We start from the raw sequence: 16,430 nt of genomic DNA, 5'->3' as shown, positions 1-16,430 counted from the left end.
GCTTATTTGTGTTTTTTGTTTTCATACAGGTAATTTCATCCAAGTAGAAAATACATAAAATTATTAGGGTCAGAAAACTAAGATTGTACTTTTTATTATAATATCAGATTATTATTTTATTATTACAAAGTACGGTAGAAGCACTGTTGCAGTGGAATGATGCATCTTAATATACAACAAATTAAGGCTAAACGAATGGATGACATCACTGGAATATGGCAGCAAATACTAAAATACCCTTCTCACGGCAGAAGTTCTGAGCTGTACCATAGGGAGTGAGGACAGCGATTAGAAATGGACATCTGTGCGGCACATGTGCATGTGATTAAGTATAGTTGCCTGTTTGTTTATTTTATTCATTGATTGACTGCGGAATTGTTCCGCAGTCAATTATTGGTTTTCATGTTCTTTATTATTATTCCTCTTCCATCTTTTTCCCGATTTTCTAGAGCTTTCAGCACTTTCATGCTTTGTGCAATTTATGCAAGTTATGCATCAAAATGTTCTGCATGTTGAGGAGAAGGGTGCTATTACTTTTGGGACTTCTGCAACTTACGGTTTTTCCGCCAAAATGTCGGAGATTTTTCCCATTGACTTATAATGGGGCTGCCGCAAATCCATGCTTTTCTGCACTTTTTTCTGCATTTTATGCAATTTCTGCACTTTGTGCATGTTCAGCTTATGCAACTTGTGGGTTTTGAGAAAAAATTGACCTTCTGCAGTTTTCCAGTTTTTTTATACGAGAGTTTGAAATTTTTGCATTGGTGTGTATGGGGGAATCCAGCCAATGGGGAGACTCCGCCTTTCAGCCATTTGTGCAGCTTCTGCCAATCAAGCACTGAGGCCATTTCAACAGTTTGACCAGTTTATGGAATATAAAAGTTTATGCAATATTAACAATTTATGCAAAGTAACCACTTTATGCATTTTAAACCATTTATGCAACTTAAGAGTTTATGCCATTTAGGATTTATGAATTTTAAAGAGTTTGTGCAATTTACATAATTTATGCAAATTAACCCGCTCATTTTACCACTTTATGCAGTTTATACAGTTTATGCAACATGACATTTTATGCATTTTACCAGTTTATGCAAATTAGATTATGCAAATTAAGCATTTTATGCAATTTGAACGGTTTATGCAATTTCTGCATTCGCTTCCCGCAATTCCGCAGTCAATCGCAATGGCGCAGCCATTGCATTTCTAGTTTATTTTGTTGTTGTTTTTGAATATGGCTGACTTTTATGACAAAATGCCTTTGGAGCCCAGGCATACAACATGCACTATTGGTGATCATGCCCCAGACGTGCCAGTGTCACCACAAGAGCAAAAAGAGTTACATGCAAAAATACTGAAACAGAAATGTACAGTCTACTGAAGTAGTGTTTCTTTAAGCATATGTTGAAGAATATTTGATGATCACAAACTATAGAAGTGTATTCTTATTGTATTCTCATTCTCGTGTTGGCAGTTTCTGACCACTAGCTTGAGCAGAGAGGTACCACTCACAAAGGCTTTGCCTGAAAAGACTGCTGCTGTGGGGATTACTGGCCCGAGCTGACTAATGCATCTGAGCTGTCAGGTGTTTAGAGATTTACCGGATCATATCTGGCATTTCATTTGAAGACTTTTAACATGCGAGACTAGCCATCCGAGGACACCCATTAACCTTTTTGGAGATGTCCCTTGACTTGTGCAACACCATTCATCACAGACTTTCAATGTGAGAGTCATTGCATCTCATGCAGTGACCCACACCCCGAGTGGACCGTGAGAGAGAAGCATGGGCTGATCTGGGGTGTGAGCCCCTGGACAGCAATGAGACACCATCACCTAACAGTTTACTGCAGAGTAATGTTTAAGAGTATTTAAGTTTGACACAGCACAGCTTTGTTTCAGATTATTGAGATCTATGCAGCGTCAAAATATAAACCCAGAGCATTTTAAAGACAGCAAAATCAGTTTACCCTTTCATTGGTTGAACTAATTGAGAGATATGCAGTGTGCTATTAATGTAAAACTGCTAGTGATGGTAATGCAGTCTGTAGGATTAGCATTTGAAGACCCGGGTGTGATGACCTCTTGAAGCAGCTGGTCTTTTTTACACTGTGTCCCACATGTATTGGTGTAAAGGACTGTTGGACAGAGCTGCTACTGAAGGCTACTCAGCATTTCAAAGAAAAAACTTACACATCACAAATATATTATTACTACATTATGCAGTTTGGGATTGCATTGAATAATGCAAAAAAATACAACATGACACCATCCCGTGATAATAATATCTTGGCTGTGAAAACTACTACGACTCCCGGTGCTCTGGATTCCTAGCCTGGCCAGCCATACACGCTGCTTTCTCTTTATACTTAAGATATATTCAAAAGAAGGTAATCTCCAATTCAGAATAAACGGTTTTAAATAAACAGAGAATAGTGGCCAGGCTACCGGTTTCCCCATCAACTGAAAACATGCACAATAGGTGACACTGACCATGAGCCTGGCTGGAGATGGGTCCCTAGGTGCTGCACTGCGGTCACCCACTGCTCCTTATGGGTTGCCCCAGCGGCATAGAAGGATGGGTCAAATGCAGAGGACAAATTTTCCTACGGGGATACACCTTCACCTTAAATCATTCTGGCATGTTTTGAATTTGAATTAAAATCCATAATAATCTAACATTTGGAGTCTTATTGCACCAGCCTATCACTTTACAGACAAAACTGATCAACAACTTCTTTCAACATAATGCACAATTATTATGTATATGTTTTAATCTAAATTATGAGCAGCCTTGTGTGGTCGGTGCAGGTGTCCGAGAGCGTGGAGCACACAGCTGTCTATACTGTGATGAATGAAGCAGCATAAACTCCTTTCTTGGTATGTATTGATTCAAACGCCATGGCTGGCCTCAGTACAGATTAATCTGCCACGAATATGCAAGAGTTATGCCTTCTGCTGTGCTCAGAGCTGCAATGTGAGACAGGCATGAATCCACGAGCTGACACTGGCAGCCCCGGGGAGGAGTCTATCAAAGACACCCAGATGAAGAGCGCTTGGGTAAGAACTTGTTGAGTGCAGAAATGCACCATCACCAAAGCCATAAAACAGCAATGCAGTCATAGAAATATGTGCAATTTATGCTTGCCATTTGGTACAAAGTGAAAAGTCAAATCAAGATAATACTGAAAAAACAAAAAGGAAAGTTTTATCAAAACAAGACAATAGCGATTTGTGTATCTCATGGATGCAATATTTGTCTGTGAAAATAATATGAGGCATTGACTGAAACAAACTGTTAAAATACAGAATGGATAAACAACTATAAATCCATCAAATATAAAAATGGTTCTGGAAAAAGTCTTTGTACTCAACATTCCTGCTTGAACACATTGCTGTGGGAATCTGCTGATCCACCCAGCTCTCCACCCCCTTCACACAACAGCTATATCCTGTACATTAGAACACACATAGTGTTTAAACCAGCAAAATATTAGCATGCTGCACCGGTCTGCACCTTCTGTCTTAGATGCACTACAGGGAGGACCAGCCTGAGTAAGCACAAGCATGGCCAATCTGTCTCTGAACTGTAACTCTCCAAGAACAAGGAAACTCCACGCTATTTCAGTCTTAATGCCTGTGTAAGCTTTTCTTTGGGGGCTGCCTAGAAAACAAACAAACTTAGTGATCATTACATACGTGCATCCCTGTTTTCCTAGCCTAATACATGTTGTTGAATACATATATGCCACATCGCTAAATGCTTCATGCAGATTTTTTTTTACACCAATCATTATTATTATGATCATTACTTATTATAGACCTCTGTTCTTGTTTGTTTACATAGTGAAAGTCTAAGTGATTCCTTGAGGAGTCTTGGAGTTTTGTGTCGGTCTAAAATTAAGTTCGCATTAAGAAAGGTATTCAGAGGAGCAACTTTGGCAAATCACTTCACACAAAGGCACGATAACAAAACCTATCAGTGTGTGTCCACATCATTATGGCAAAATTGAACAAATTGGCTGGGAAAGTCCTGAGCTTTGGCAGAGAGCCTACAGGAAGAGTGAGCAGATGGCTGTATCTTTAACAGACTTTCCCTCAGTTACCAACACTCAGCACCCCCTCTGCACTGCAAAGTTCCTTGCCATTCAGGGAAGGGGGTAATTCATGGCATTAAAGGCTCTATACCTGTTTTTTGAAAGCGGAAGCAATCAAATTCAATAGTTAATTGTGGTCAAAAGTCATTCCTAACTTTCCCAACACATTTTTAGCCTCTTATGTCTTTATAGGGATGAGTTCATATGAACATTTTACAACTTTTCAGGGTCACCGTCACAGAAATGCCAGAAAATAACCTGTATGTTCATGAAATTGATGCAAATACTTTAAAATTAGATATACAGTATTATTTCCACAAATATATGACTTTACAATACCCTGAAGGAAGGCTAAGCAAAATTCATTCCACAACTAGAAAAAGAAAAATCTGTAAGGGCCTTTAAGTAAATGTATTCGATTGTTTCTTGGACAGAGTGCTGTGTAAAGGCTTAAACGAGTCAGCTTGTCACATATGCGAGAGGCCGAGATAAGCAGAGGTTAATCTTCACATCACTTCCCCTGAGCATTCTGGTGTCAGCATGAACACACTGATGTGTTTTAATCTGACAACAGACTTATGGAACCAATGGATACTGAGTGGTGGGACTGACTATAGCCTCAGCATTTAATTAAGAAAAGCTTTGTTAAATGAGAGAAGAAGAAAAAATTGCCCGCATCAATTAGTATGTTTAGAGATGATTTAGTCACAGTGAGACATAGTCATTGCATCATTATAATTATGTAATGTGATGTCATATCAGTCCCCAAAATACCATGTAAATTAATTTCCAAGGTCAATAACAGAAACACACAACACAATAATAATGTAGGCTTAACATATTAAAATGACACAGTTTTCACTGCTGTATCGTTATCGACACAAGATTTTTCCCTCAAACAGAGACGAGCTGACGGTGAGAAAAGATAATGGATTAAGAAGACATTAAGCAGCTATTATTCATCTTCGTTCTCATGACTGTAGCAGATTATATCCCAACAAATCGTTGGCAGAGCGTTTCAATGTAACCTACATGTTTCTTTTAGGCCTATGTTCTTTTTGTAAGTAAGAGCCACAGTGAGACAAAAGGTGCAGTAACGTGCGTAGCAGTGCGTAAAGTGTCGTGCCCATCACTGAACTGATTAGTCCCGCCACGTTTCTCTGGCAACCCCGTCTCCACTCTGTCTCCATGGCGATGCCAAGGCAGTTTACTTCCTCTACTTCCCTGTTCTGCATCTGCGGGGCTAAAAGGCTGCTCCTCACGCCATAAGCCATAGACGGGGGGCTTCGAGAAGGAGCTTTAACGGCGCGCTGATGCTTCGCTGAAAGCGCGGGGGAAACGTAACGAGCCGACTCAAAAAGAGATCAGTAACTTCACTAGACTGTGATTTTGTTTTTTCTTTTTTTCCTGCTCTTTTGCTGGTGTTTGGTTTTGTGCGTCCACAAGAGAACGCGCGTGTGATCCAAGGCAACACATGGTGCAGTATAGGCCTACACAGTAGCACCTGCTCACATCTCAATCTCTTCAAGTAGCAGAAGCATGCACCGTGCTGGGGATGCTCTCGATGTTGCAGCCTGGTTATTTCAGTCAACTCTCCAATGCCATGCAAAATGAATGATGGGGATGTGGTAAATAAAACCTAATAGACAATCTTCTACTGATGCGGAAGGAATGATTTGCCTCTTACCCTTGGAAGCATCCTTGTCTTCTTTAGGCTTCGCCACTTTGCCGCTCATAGATCCCAGTTTGGATGTGTAAGTCCTGGTTTAGACAAGAATCGATATCCTTTTACAAGCCCACCGTCCTCAATGAAATCCCTCCCAAAGATTCCCGGTGCTGAGATAAGGTTTCTGTAAGGAAAAGCGCGGTGTTACTGTCACATTTGGCTCTCAGTCGAATCACTGAGAGACAATAGCGCTTGAGGACCACTGGTCACAAGCTGTGTATAATTGTCTACCAATGATCTATGATGATGATGTCGCTTAGAATCCCACACGCGACCAAAAGCCCATAATAGCCTATAGTCAACACACCGAAAAACGCACCGTTTCTACCTCTGAACCATCCACTTACCTTATCTCCTCCACGGTTCCGGCTACATCAATGCACATTGATGAAAGGTGCTGTTCCCACCATTAATCTTGTTATTTTGTGTAGAACCAAAAAGAAACGACCTTCTCTGGAGAACGAAAGCCTCTGATGGTGCGTCGTGGTGTTTTTACGCACGCGAGCTCAATACAAAAACAAGAGCGAAAGTCCTATCTACAAACAAACCGAGTGTGAAATGCCATCCAGTGATCCCCCCTTGTCTGAGGCTTCCCTACAGCGGCTGTGCTTCTGGAAACGCACGCACGGTGAGCGGAATCAACAGGATACGACGTGCGAGCGCTCCCCAGTCACAGCGCCACATTCACGCCGCGGACGTTGTTTGGCTCCAGAGTGGTGAATGCGAGCGAGGGAAAGTAGCTCCATTCGCCAGCAAAAACAAGAGGACTCCGCCAAGAGAGGGGGACTGTGGAGGTGACTGCGTTTGAGACGCACTATCATCTGTTGCAGCATTGCGTTATGGGGGGAACGTGCTCATATTACAAGTGAGTCATTTGCGCTTATTTCCCTTTTTTGTGAACAAAAATGCCCACGTTCAGCTTCGTTTGCAAACTTTTAGACAATCTGTGACAAAGACTGCGTTACCAAAAGAAGGAAAGCCAAGCCATTAAAATTGCTCAAACTTTCTTTAATTGAAAGAACATGGATTACTTTTTTTTCTTTCTTTCTATGAAGCCTACAGAAACTTGCTTTTAAATAGCAAAATATCCTTTTTTTTACTACAGTTGTTAGGTTTTGATATGTTTTTTACCTTTGAAGTAGCTCCTCAAAGTTGTGGTACTCTTGATTAGAAATACAGGATGGAGCCTCTCCTGCTGTTTGGCCTTCACTGTAGCCTTTATCTTCCTGTCAAAAAAGAGTCCGGTCTGTAGCTTTGCTTGGGGCTTATGTCACATCTCCCGCAGCTCCTAGCTCTCAGTGGCACTGGGGGAAACAGACCTGGGGGCTGATGGTTACTGGATCTATAAGGTTGCTATTTTTAGCAGAAACAGGACCCCCTTTAAACTTTCTTGACATGCTCAGATCTTCCCGAGACGTTTAGAGCACACCCTGTCGTCTTCAGTGACTGCTGCTGCTTTGAAGACTAAAATTGTTCGGATCCAAAAAAGCATTGTCATCTTATTTTCAACTTCTAATCCAATTCGGTGTGCAATTAATAGTACTGTATCTTTGTGATGAAGAGGTGTATAATATGCTTTTCCTAAACCACAAGATGTGCTTTTGTGCGTGAGGACTTATCCCTCCTTTAACTTTGACTTTTGCTTCTTGGTTAATATTCAACCAATACTGACCTTTACTGTACTTCATGACCCGTGCCAATTACTAAAACGCATTTCATGACTGTGCATAAGTTCAGAGTAAAACTTCAAAGGTTAAGGGCATTCTAAATGTCAATGAGTTGCGTCCCTACTGTGTTCGTTCCCTGTGATGCCCTCTGACCTTTGCAGCAGGACGCTCTGCCACATTTCCCCAACAGTTGGTTTGGACAGAATCACTTCTGAGGAGAGTCGCCCTCCAGTCAGTCTGCTGAACACAGGGCCATCACCTACAGCACTGACCGACCTCAACTTACACAATGCACTCAAGACATACATCTGATGCTGAAAAATTTAGAGCAGCTTCTAAATCACATGACCAAAATTGCGTACTTTCCATTTTGGGAATTTTAAACCTGCTTTCAAATAACACAAAGCCAAAAATGTGAAATCAAATAAATGAACATTGGTCTCAGCTGTCACCTCAAAGTAAGAAACTCATTACAGGTTTTGAACAAAGTCATTACCAATGCAGTGCAATGAAGCAGTAAAATCCAAGGATTGAAATGAACTGAGGGGCTAATGTGTTGCATGCATGAGCGATATGTAGGGATGATGAAGGTTCTTGAGTCATCCTCTGTACTCTGTTGTTGAAGTGTTGTATGTTTCGCCTCCCATCCAAAAGGCTTCGTCAGCGACACTAAAGTTTTCAGCTCTGACGCAGACTCGTTTGAGAGCAGCCGTTAATAGAGCGGAGGGACATAGTCAAGCTGACCCCTCCCAATGCTCCATATCAAAGCTGAAAACTTTATTGTTGCTGACGAAGCCTTTTGGATGACGTCCTACACTTCAACTGCAGAGTACAGAAGATGACTCTGAACCTTCATCTTAAATGGATATCTCCTGTACGACTGAGAGCCTATACAGATACATTCAGGGATGCGTTTGTGGCTTCACTGGCTGGTCATCAAAATGAAGGATGCCACTAACACCAGCACTCGGACAGTTAAACTTGCTCATTCATCTCATTGCCTCAGGATGGATTTCACCAATCTGACCAATAAGAGCGGGAGGCCGCCATGGAGGTCATCTGGTTATTTCTTATTGAAGAGGTCAGGGTCCGGGGGTGTGCCGCCAAGTTGTATTTCTGTCATGTCGTGCTGTAATACTGCGCGTAATCGACTTGGCCCTTACCCAGATCGCATTTTTATACCTCGCATGTCGCCAAGTTGGGGTGTACCTCAGTTCACTGTGAGATGATATATACGTGTTTCACTGCAGTTGACAAAGTGCATCCATCTGTCATGAAGTCTTCATCAGCCCCTGTCGAGCACAACAATTAAGAACCAGGGAAGTAGAGTGTATATGCTCTGTTAAATGTTAATGTTAATGTTAATGAATAACAAATCAATACAGAAAGGGATGTAAGCCCCTTGACTCTGTCTGTATGAGCAGCGTTAGAGGCTCTTGACATTCAGTGAAGCTTCCTCTGACCAGGAGCCTCCACACTTTTCCTTAATGCTGGCTGCACATCTCACTGCCTAAAGCATTACTTGACAGGAACACGCTTCACAGAACCCCACATAAAAACAAAGATCTCACTCCATGGCCTACACATAGTAACTATAGGCAAGGCAAGGCAAGTTTATTTGTATGGCAACCTGAAAAATCTAAGAACAAATAGCATAGGTAGGAAGCAGGAGGGGAAAGTAATTTGAAAAGGTTTTAGAAGAAACCAATGCACTTGCTAAAATGTGTAACAAACAAAAGCACTTTTTTAAATATTTGCCCAACCCCATCAATCCAAGTACTGACCAAACTGAGTAGCCGGATGAAGTTATGTTTTGTTTCGTCAATCTATAAATGGGCAACATCTGCTGATAAATACAATATGATTAGTTTATTTATTGGACTTCAGTGTTTGTTTCCAAGTCTTTTCTTGAGAGTGAAGCTCAGAGTTTTGTGCTGAAAAGTCATGTACTGTGTGTTTTGTTATTCGTGTTTTGAACATACATCTGGACGGGCCCATGTGGGATGGGTGTAACCATTTTGAATTTTCATAGAGGACCTGACCTAATGAAGGGATTCGCTCAAATATCACTAAATGTCAGGTGTAATGATTTCAGGATTAGCGCTTTGAGACCTGCTGAGTTTTTTATCTGCATTCGACACTCTGGAAATACTCATTAGCACAAATGGACCAATGAAAAAGTTCTTCAACTTCAAAACAAAAGCAAAAAACCTGCAGCATTCTTTCAGTGCAGTGTCTGTCAATAGTTTCCTGTTGTTGATAATAAGACAGAACATGTACAACTCAGAGAGTCCAACGTGGGCACAGTGTTCACACTCATGGCTCTGTCAATGTAATGTGCTGAGACAGTAGTCCGTCCATATCACTCGGGAAAACGAAACCACAACTGACATGCAAAAAGTTCTGTATTCAACTTAGTCTCTACAATGAATGAAATACTTATATCTCTACAGAAATCTGTTTTACTATTGGCTTAATTTTCTAAACTTTTACAAGAGACTTTCATTCTTTGATGTAGTGGAATCGCCTAAAACTGACCCTCTCAGTAAATTACTTCAATTGCTTGAATTAAGAGATTTTAAATATGTTTGGAGTGGACTACAGTCATTGGCCAATTTAACCATAATTCTGTTTAAAATAAGAGAAAATCAGTTAAATGAGCTTTACTCAAATCTAAAAGCTTTGCGACTTGAGAGCTTGGCCTGTGCAATGCCTCATTTGAAAGCTCAGACCTGCTAAACTGATCGTAACTTTTGCTGCAACGTCGCCACGTTTTATCACATTTTTGTCGTGTTTTCGTGTCTTTTTTTTCATCGCTTTTTTGTTGTGATTTTGAAGTTGTTTTTTTTCTTGTGTTTTTGTCTCTTTTTCATCTCTGTATTCGTGTTTTTGTCACATTTTTATTTCGTTTTCATCTTCATTTTCGTCACAATTTTCATGCTTTTTTTCAAGACGCTTTTAGATTTGGGTAAAGCCAAACTGGAGAAAATGTGCTTGGTTCAGGTGGGGGTTAAGAGGTTCATGGTAAAATACTGTAAAATGAGGCCTGTTGCACCATATTAGTTCATTGGTTTTGGCAGAACCCTAACTGCTCGACAAACGTGCGAGAGAAGTTACCTAACAGTCAACATCCCTGAGGAGGCCGACGACTTTCTGCAATGTGCACGTCTTTCTGGACTCTCTGGTGACTAATCTAATTGGAGTCGACAGTGATTCCCTGTCTGTGTGTCTCTGCCGAGAGCAGAGGAGACAGAGACATCAGGGAGAAGGTGTAAATCAACAGACTATTCACTTCACTTCCTCAACTGTATCAGACTCCATCGCTCTGACTGCCCTGCGTCATTATCAACAATATAGAGACAAACCACTGCACTGTTTTTAGAGCTTGTTTGATTTATGTGGCGCGGTGGCAAAGCGCTTGTGCTTCACAGCGAAGGGCCCGCGTTTGGTCCCAGGACGGAGAGTTTGCATGTTCTCCCCGTGTCTCTGCGTAGGGGCCGATGGCGCAGACTGGCAGCCTCACTTCCGTATCTTGAGGTGGTATGGGGTGAATGAAAAAGACTACAGTGTGGCGCTTTGGGAAACTTGGTAACACAGGATTGTAAAGTGCAATATAAGCGTAAGCCATTATCATCATTCCTTTTTTCTGATTTTTTTTCCCCACTAAATGATATTAACCAAAATCCTCTTAGATTCTTTACATCTAATATTTCAACAAAATAAACCAATAAACAAGGCACAATCCATTTTACAGATATGGTCGCTACAAATATGTATGTGCATGTAATTTAAGCACACAATATGCCATATTTCCATATAAAATCAAAAATTATTATGCAGTATTTCGCCGTAAATAATATAATAAGCATGTTTTTTGTTCGATTAAGTTCAGACAGTTGACTGTGACAAAAAATAACTATATATATAGTTTATTTTTGTCACAGTCAGTATAAGCATTGTGAAGGGATGTGCGTTATGGGGAAAATATCTATGGTAGTTTGTTTCTTCAGTCACATAAGATAGACAGCTTTAATTGTGCTTATTGACAGAAAGGACATTTGAATACTTTTGTTTTTTAATGACGCAGACCCATACAAGTGTTCTAGAATGAGGATCAAAAAGATGCGGCTGTTTTGGAAATCCACACCATACACCAGGCTCCATCAGATTGTTCATTATGAAGAGGGTGAAAATGACCTTGCAAATCTCCAGAGCTGGGAGTCAGACTCATGACACTCACTGGCAAAGTGCAGATCCCACATATCCCCAAGTTACCCTCCTTTAGAGACATATCTGGAACCCTTACAACAAGCAGACAGTGTTATTTACTGCACTATGAATAATTGAGGTCTTTAACGATTTGCTTAAATATAAATGGGCGGTTGTGATAGTTGCCAGCACTGAAGACGAGCGCAGAGTCCCTGTGGGGGATTTGTTCACCACACTTCAACCTGCTGTGGCCCTGAGTCAGCTCAGACACTACATCACACTCTGCTTCATCTCTGTCTGAGCAGACATGGGAGATCTGAGAGGAACTGGAATGAAGCAAGTCATGAGGCGCTGCAGCTGAGTGTTGGCATGTGTTTTAAGGCTTGAAGACTAACAAAACGTACAACACAACTGTACAACTACTTACTAGACGAAATACAAACAAATACATTAATGAAATAAAACATAACTAATTACTGGTATAAAAGATATTATGGCTTCTCATCATGGGGTCATTGAGGTCTAACTGCGCCATCTTGTGGCTAAAAATGAAAAGTACAATTATTCAATGTTTAATACTTTTTATTATGAATATTGAAAATTAAGAGACGTGCCGAGGTGAGGGCCGTATTCTTCTCCTTAAGTCAAATACATTTAGGGCTACTTTATCTGTTAAATATAGGCTATTTACTCGAAAGCTTAAGTGCACAGAACGGTAAACAAAAAAGATTTTGTACTTTGGAATGAGAGGCTACTAAGTAAATCCGTAACTGTGACATGGAAACTTTACAGATATTATTATGTTGCGCGCTTTCATCGATCTCTGGAGGTAAATACGGGCGCCTAGATTATTATAATTTGATTGATGAACACTTTTCAACTAACTAACTTCAAATATTTCCCCTTTCTCTTGTGTTTCTTGGCCCCAGTGGGGGGTGGTGTGTTCTCGACCACCCAAGCTGCTAACGCCGTTCTCCAGCGCCATAAACGCTACAACACCGGGTGGCTGGAGGAGCTCCAGCAGGGAAACCTGGAGCGGGAGTGCATGGAGGAGAAGTGTGACCTGGAGGAGGCTAGGGAGACTTTCGAGAACGACGAGAAGACGGTGAGGAGCGTTCTGTCTGGAGAAAAAAACAAAACATCTCCTTTGGATAAAGTTGCATTAAATGTGTGCTTAAATGTGTGCAGATGGAGTTCTGGTCTGTGTATGTAGGTATGGATATCACTCTCAAACCGTAATACAGTTCAGAGGACGCAGCAACAACAACAACACATTTTACTCTTTATGTTTGTTGAGTGGTAAAGTTTAATATAGGCCTACCTCAAGAGTGCGCACTGTCACTTCTTGTAAGAGAAGTTGTTTGTTACATTCTGAGTAAAAGCAACAGACTAAACACTTATTGAACTGTACATTTGTGAAGAGTTTACTTAGGAATGTCATACTGAAACTTGAATATTTCCTTTTATCTCAGATGGTAACCAGTGTGCTTCCAGTCCATGTGTGAACAAGGGCTCGTGCAAAGACCACATTGGCTACTACACCTGCCTGTGTGAGTCTGGTTTCACTGGCAGGAACTGTGAGATCGGTAAGAGACAACAGCACTCTGAATGATAAAAAATATAAAAATATGAATAGTATGGATAATGTTCCATGTTTTTTTGTTATAGTTTTCAACAATCATCCACACTGCTCAGTGATGTGTCCCATCTGTTACTTGTCTTCCTCCTAGTTGTAGCCAGAAGATGTGACGTGAACAACGGGGAGTGCATGCATTTCTGTGAGTCTACGGGTACCTTTGGGGCCAAATGCTCTTGCGCACTGGGATATCAGCTACAAGAGAATGGGAACGACTGCGAACCAGAAGGTAAAAATATACATTTGTTTTGCATATCACAATTCTATTTTTTTTTGACAAGTTGTTTTTGTTATTAGATGAATTCCCATGTGGCAGAACAGTCCTTACGGATTTGATAAAACTCACCAAACGGTCTTTGGCCAATGGTGAAAACAATATCAGCACTTTGACAACAGTAGCCCCACGATCTCTGGACACAAACACCTCAGCAGACACACGGCCACTGTGGGGGTTCAACAGTACAGGGGCTCCAACTGAGGAGCCAAGACTAGCTAACAAACGCATTGTAGGAGGTCATCAAGTCATCCCAGGGGAGCTGCCATGGCAGGTATGATGCACAACATGAAGTCACCACACACATGTTGCTGCTAATGCCTTTAAGAAAATAAAATGAAAAGAATAGTTTTGTGATGTCCTACTACGCACACTGCAAGTCTTGACTTTATTTTCCCATGTTTAATGATTTCATTGTTGTGAACTAATCCGACCAATCAAGGCAAGGCAAGGCAAGTTTATTTGTAGAGCACAATTCATACACAAGGCAATTCAAAGTGCTTCACAGTTGCATAAATACAAGAAAACAAATAGAATCAATAAAAAACATCAACATAAAATTAATCAATTACAGTAAAAGGCGAGAGTGCAGATAAAATACTTTCAGTCATATGCATCGGTAAAAAGAACTGTTTTCAGCCTGGATTTGAACATTGTCAGAGTTGAGGCCTGTCTCACATCCTCATGAAGACTGTTCCAGATTTTAGCTGCATGAAACTGAAACGCAGCCTCACCGTGTTTATTATTGACTCTGGGAACCACCAGGAGGCCCCTCCCTGAAGTTCTCAGGGCCCGAGATGGTTCATACGGCTGTAACATGTCAGAGATGTACTTTGGTGCTAAACCATGAAAAGACTTGTAGACAAGCAGAGCTGTTTTGACAGGAAGCCAGTGCAGAGACCGGAGCACTGGACTAATATGGTCGTATTTCCTGGTTCTTGTCAGGACTCGAGCAGCAGCGTTCTGGATGTATTGTAGCTGTCTGACAGCTCGTTTAGAGAGGCCAGTGAGCAGGCCGTTACAATAGTCTAACCTGCTGGAGACAAATGCATGGATAAGTCTCTCTAAGTCTGGTTTTGACACTATTCCTCTGATCTTAGCAATGTTTTTCAGATGGTAAAAAGCTGATGATGTTATGGCTTTGATGTGGCTGTTTAAGTTCAGGTCTGAGTCCATGATTACTCCTAGATTTCTAACCTGATTTTTTGGTTTTAGAGAGAGAGACTCGAGGTGACTGATAACACTTTGTCTTTGTGCCTGTGGGCCAAAAACAATGATCTCAGTTTTGTCTGAGTTTAGTTGGAGAAAGTTGTTTTGCATCCACAAACTGATCTGTTGGATGCAGTGACAGAGAGTATCTACAGGCCCATGTTCACCAGCCGTCAGTGACACGTAGATTTGAGTGTCATCTGCATAGTTGTGGTACGACACATTGTTGCTGTTTATTAGCTGACCCAATGGAAGCATGTACAAGTTGAATAAGAGAGGTCCCAAGATTGACCCCTGGGGGACTCCACAGGTCATGGCAATTTTGTCTGAGACACAGTTGCCAATTTCAACAAAGTACGTCCTGTCTTCGAGATAGGACTTAAACCAGTTTAGAGCAGTACCAGAGATTCCCACCCAGTTTTCTAACCTGTGAAGTAAGATCCCGTGGTCCACTGTGTCAAAGGCAGCGCTCAGCAGACTTTCACTCAGCAGACTTTCTGATTTGTGTGCTGCTTTCACCGAAAAACTGGGCCAAATCAAGAATTTTTTTGTTTTTTCAGTTTGAATAATGATATGTAGAAGCAGGGCCATGATAATTCTGTATACAGTTTTACTAATAGATTTTTTTCATAGAGTGTACTATTATTCTTGAAAGATTTGTCCGAAGTGTTTATATCAAGAGGAAGTCAAGTGCCAGCAGTAAATCACAGTTTGCAAACTGATTCAAAACCAAAAAGATCACTTTAATCCATATCAGCATCACAAATGTACATTAGTTTTGTTTCTGTCTCATCGTATGTCCAGGTGGCAATAATAGCTCATCCAAGTGGCCACTTGTTCTGTGGAGGGTCCATTCTGAGCAGTCGCTGGGTGATCACTGCTGCTCATTGCATAGCAGAGGCTCCTGGCCCCTTTATCATTCGAGCAGGTGAGAGACACAGATGAATGTGCTGACTGCCAATATTAGTGAACCTGAATAAATCATGATGATTGTCCCACAGGGGAGCATGACCTCTTTCTCTCAGAAGGCACTGAGCAGGACCATGAGGTGTTGGAGCGCCACATTCACCCTCGATACAACTCCAGCGTGAGCCTGTACAACCATGATATCGCCCTGCTGTTTCTGAGGACCCCCATTTCCTTCTCCCCCACAGCCAGGCCTATATGTGTGGGGCCCCGCACCTTCACTGAGGCTTTGGTGCGGCGGGCCTCTCCAGCCACAGTCAGTGGCTGGGGACGAACACGCTTCTTGGGCTCAATGTCTAATGTGCTGCAGCAGGTGGACGTGCCCCTCACTGACCGCTCACACTGTAAAGAGACAAGCAGCGCCCGCATCACCCGCTTCATGTTCTGTGCGGGCTACCACAGCCAGGCCAAAGACGCCTGTCAGGGGGACAGCGGGGGGCCACATGTGAACCTGCACCAGAACACATGGTTCCTGACGGGCATCGTGAGCTGGGGAGAGGAGTGTGCCAAAGAGGGCAAGTACGGCGTGTACACTCGACTGTCCCTCTATTACAGCTGGATCAAATACGTGATGGGAGTTACCAAGCACAGGCTGCAATCTGACGAGCTCTTTGACAATAACACAGACACCTCAGAAATGTTTTAA

General features: G+C 41.7%; 2 protein-coding genes across 3 annotated transcripts in view; one reads left to right on the top strand and one right to left on the bottom strand.

Annotated features, from left to right (window-relative positions):
• Positions 1-5,925, bottom strand: part of fgf13a (fibroblast growth factor 13a) — a 73,170-nt gene extending 67,245 nt beyond the window's left edge. Inside the window, exon 1 of one of the 2 annotated variants that reach the window (XM_079556720.1) lies at positions 5,785-5,925. In XM_079556720.1, coding sequence (XP_079412846.1) covers positions 5,785-5,833 — 49 coding nt within the window. In that variant the 5' untranslated portion in view covers positions 5,834-5,925. The remainder of the gene's footprint in view (positions 1-5,784) is intronic. The other variant, XM_079556722.1, reaches the window with a different exon arrangement.
• A 5,672-nt stretch (positions 5,926-11,597) lies between these two features.
• On the top strand, positions 11,598-16,430 carry f9a (coagulation factor IXa; the record flags this gene model as incomplete). The annotated part of the gene is made up of 8 exons (XM_079557152.1): positions 11,598-11,676; positions 12,629-12,804; positions 12,888-12,912; positions 13,172-13,285; positions 13,430-13,564; positions 13,633-13,883; positions 15,623-15,746; positions 15,820-16,430. 8 exons carry the CDS (start codon positions 11,598-11,600, stop codon positions 16,428-16,430), a joined length of 1,515 nt encoding a protein of 504 aa, XP_079413278.1.

Source organism: Gobius niger, assembly GCF_951799975.1.
Source record: "Gobius niger genome assembly, chromosome: 5".
Lineage (NCBI taxonomy): Eukaryota > Metazoa > Chordata > Actinopteri > Gobiiformes > Gobiidae > Gobius > Gobius niger.
The sequence above is the reverse complement of the archived record's forward strand: the minus strand, read 5'-3'. Positions and strand labels throughout refer to the sequence as shown.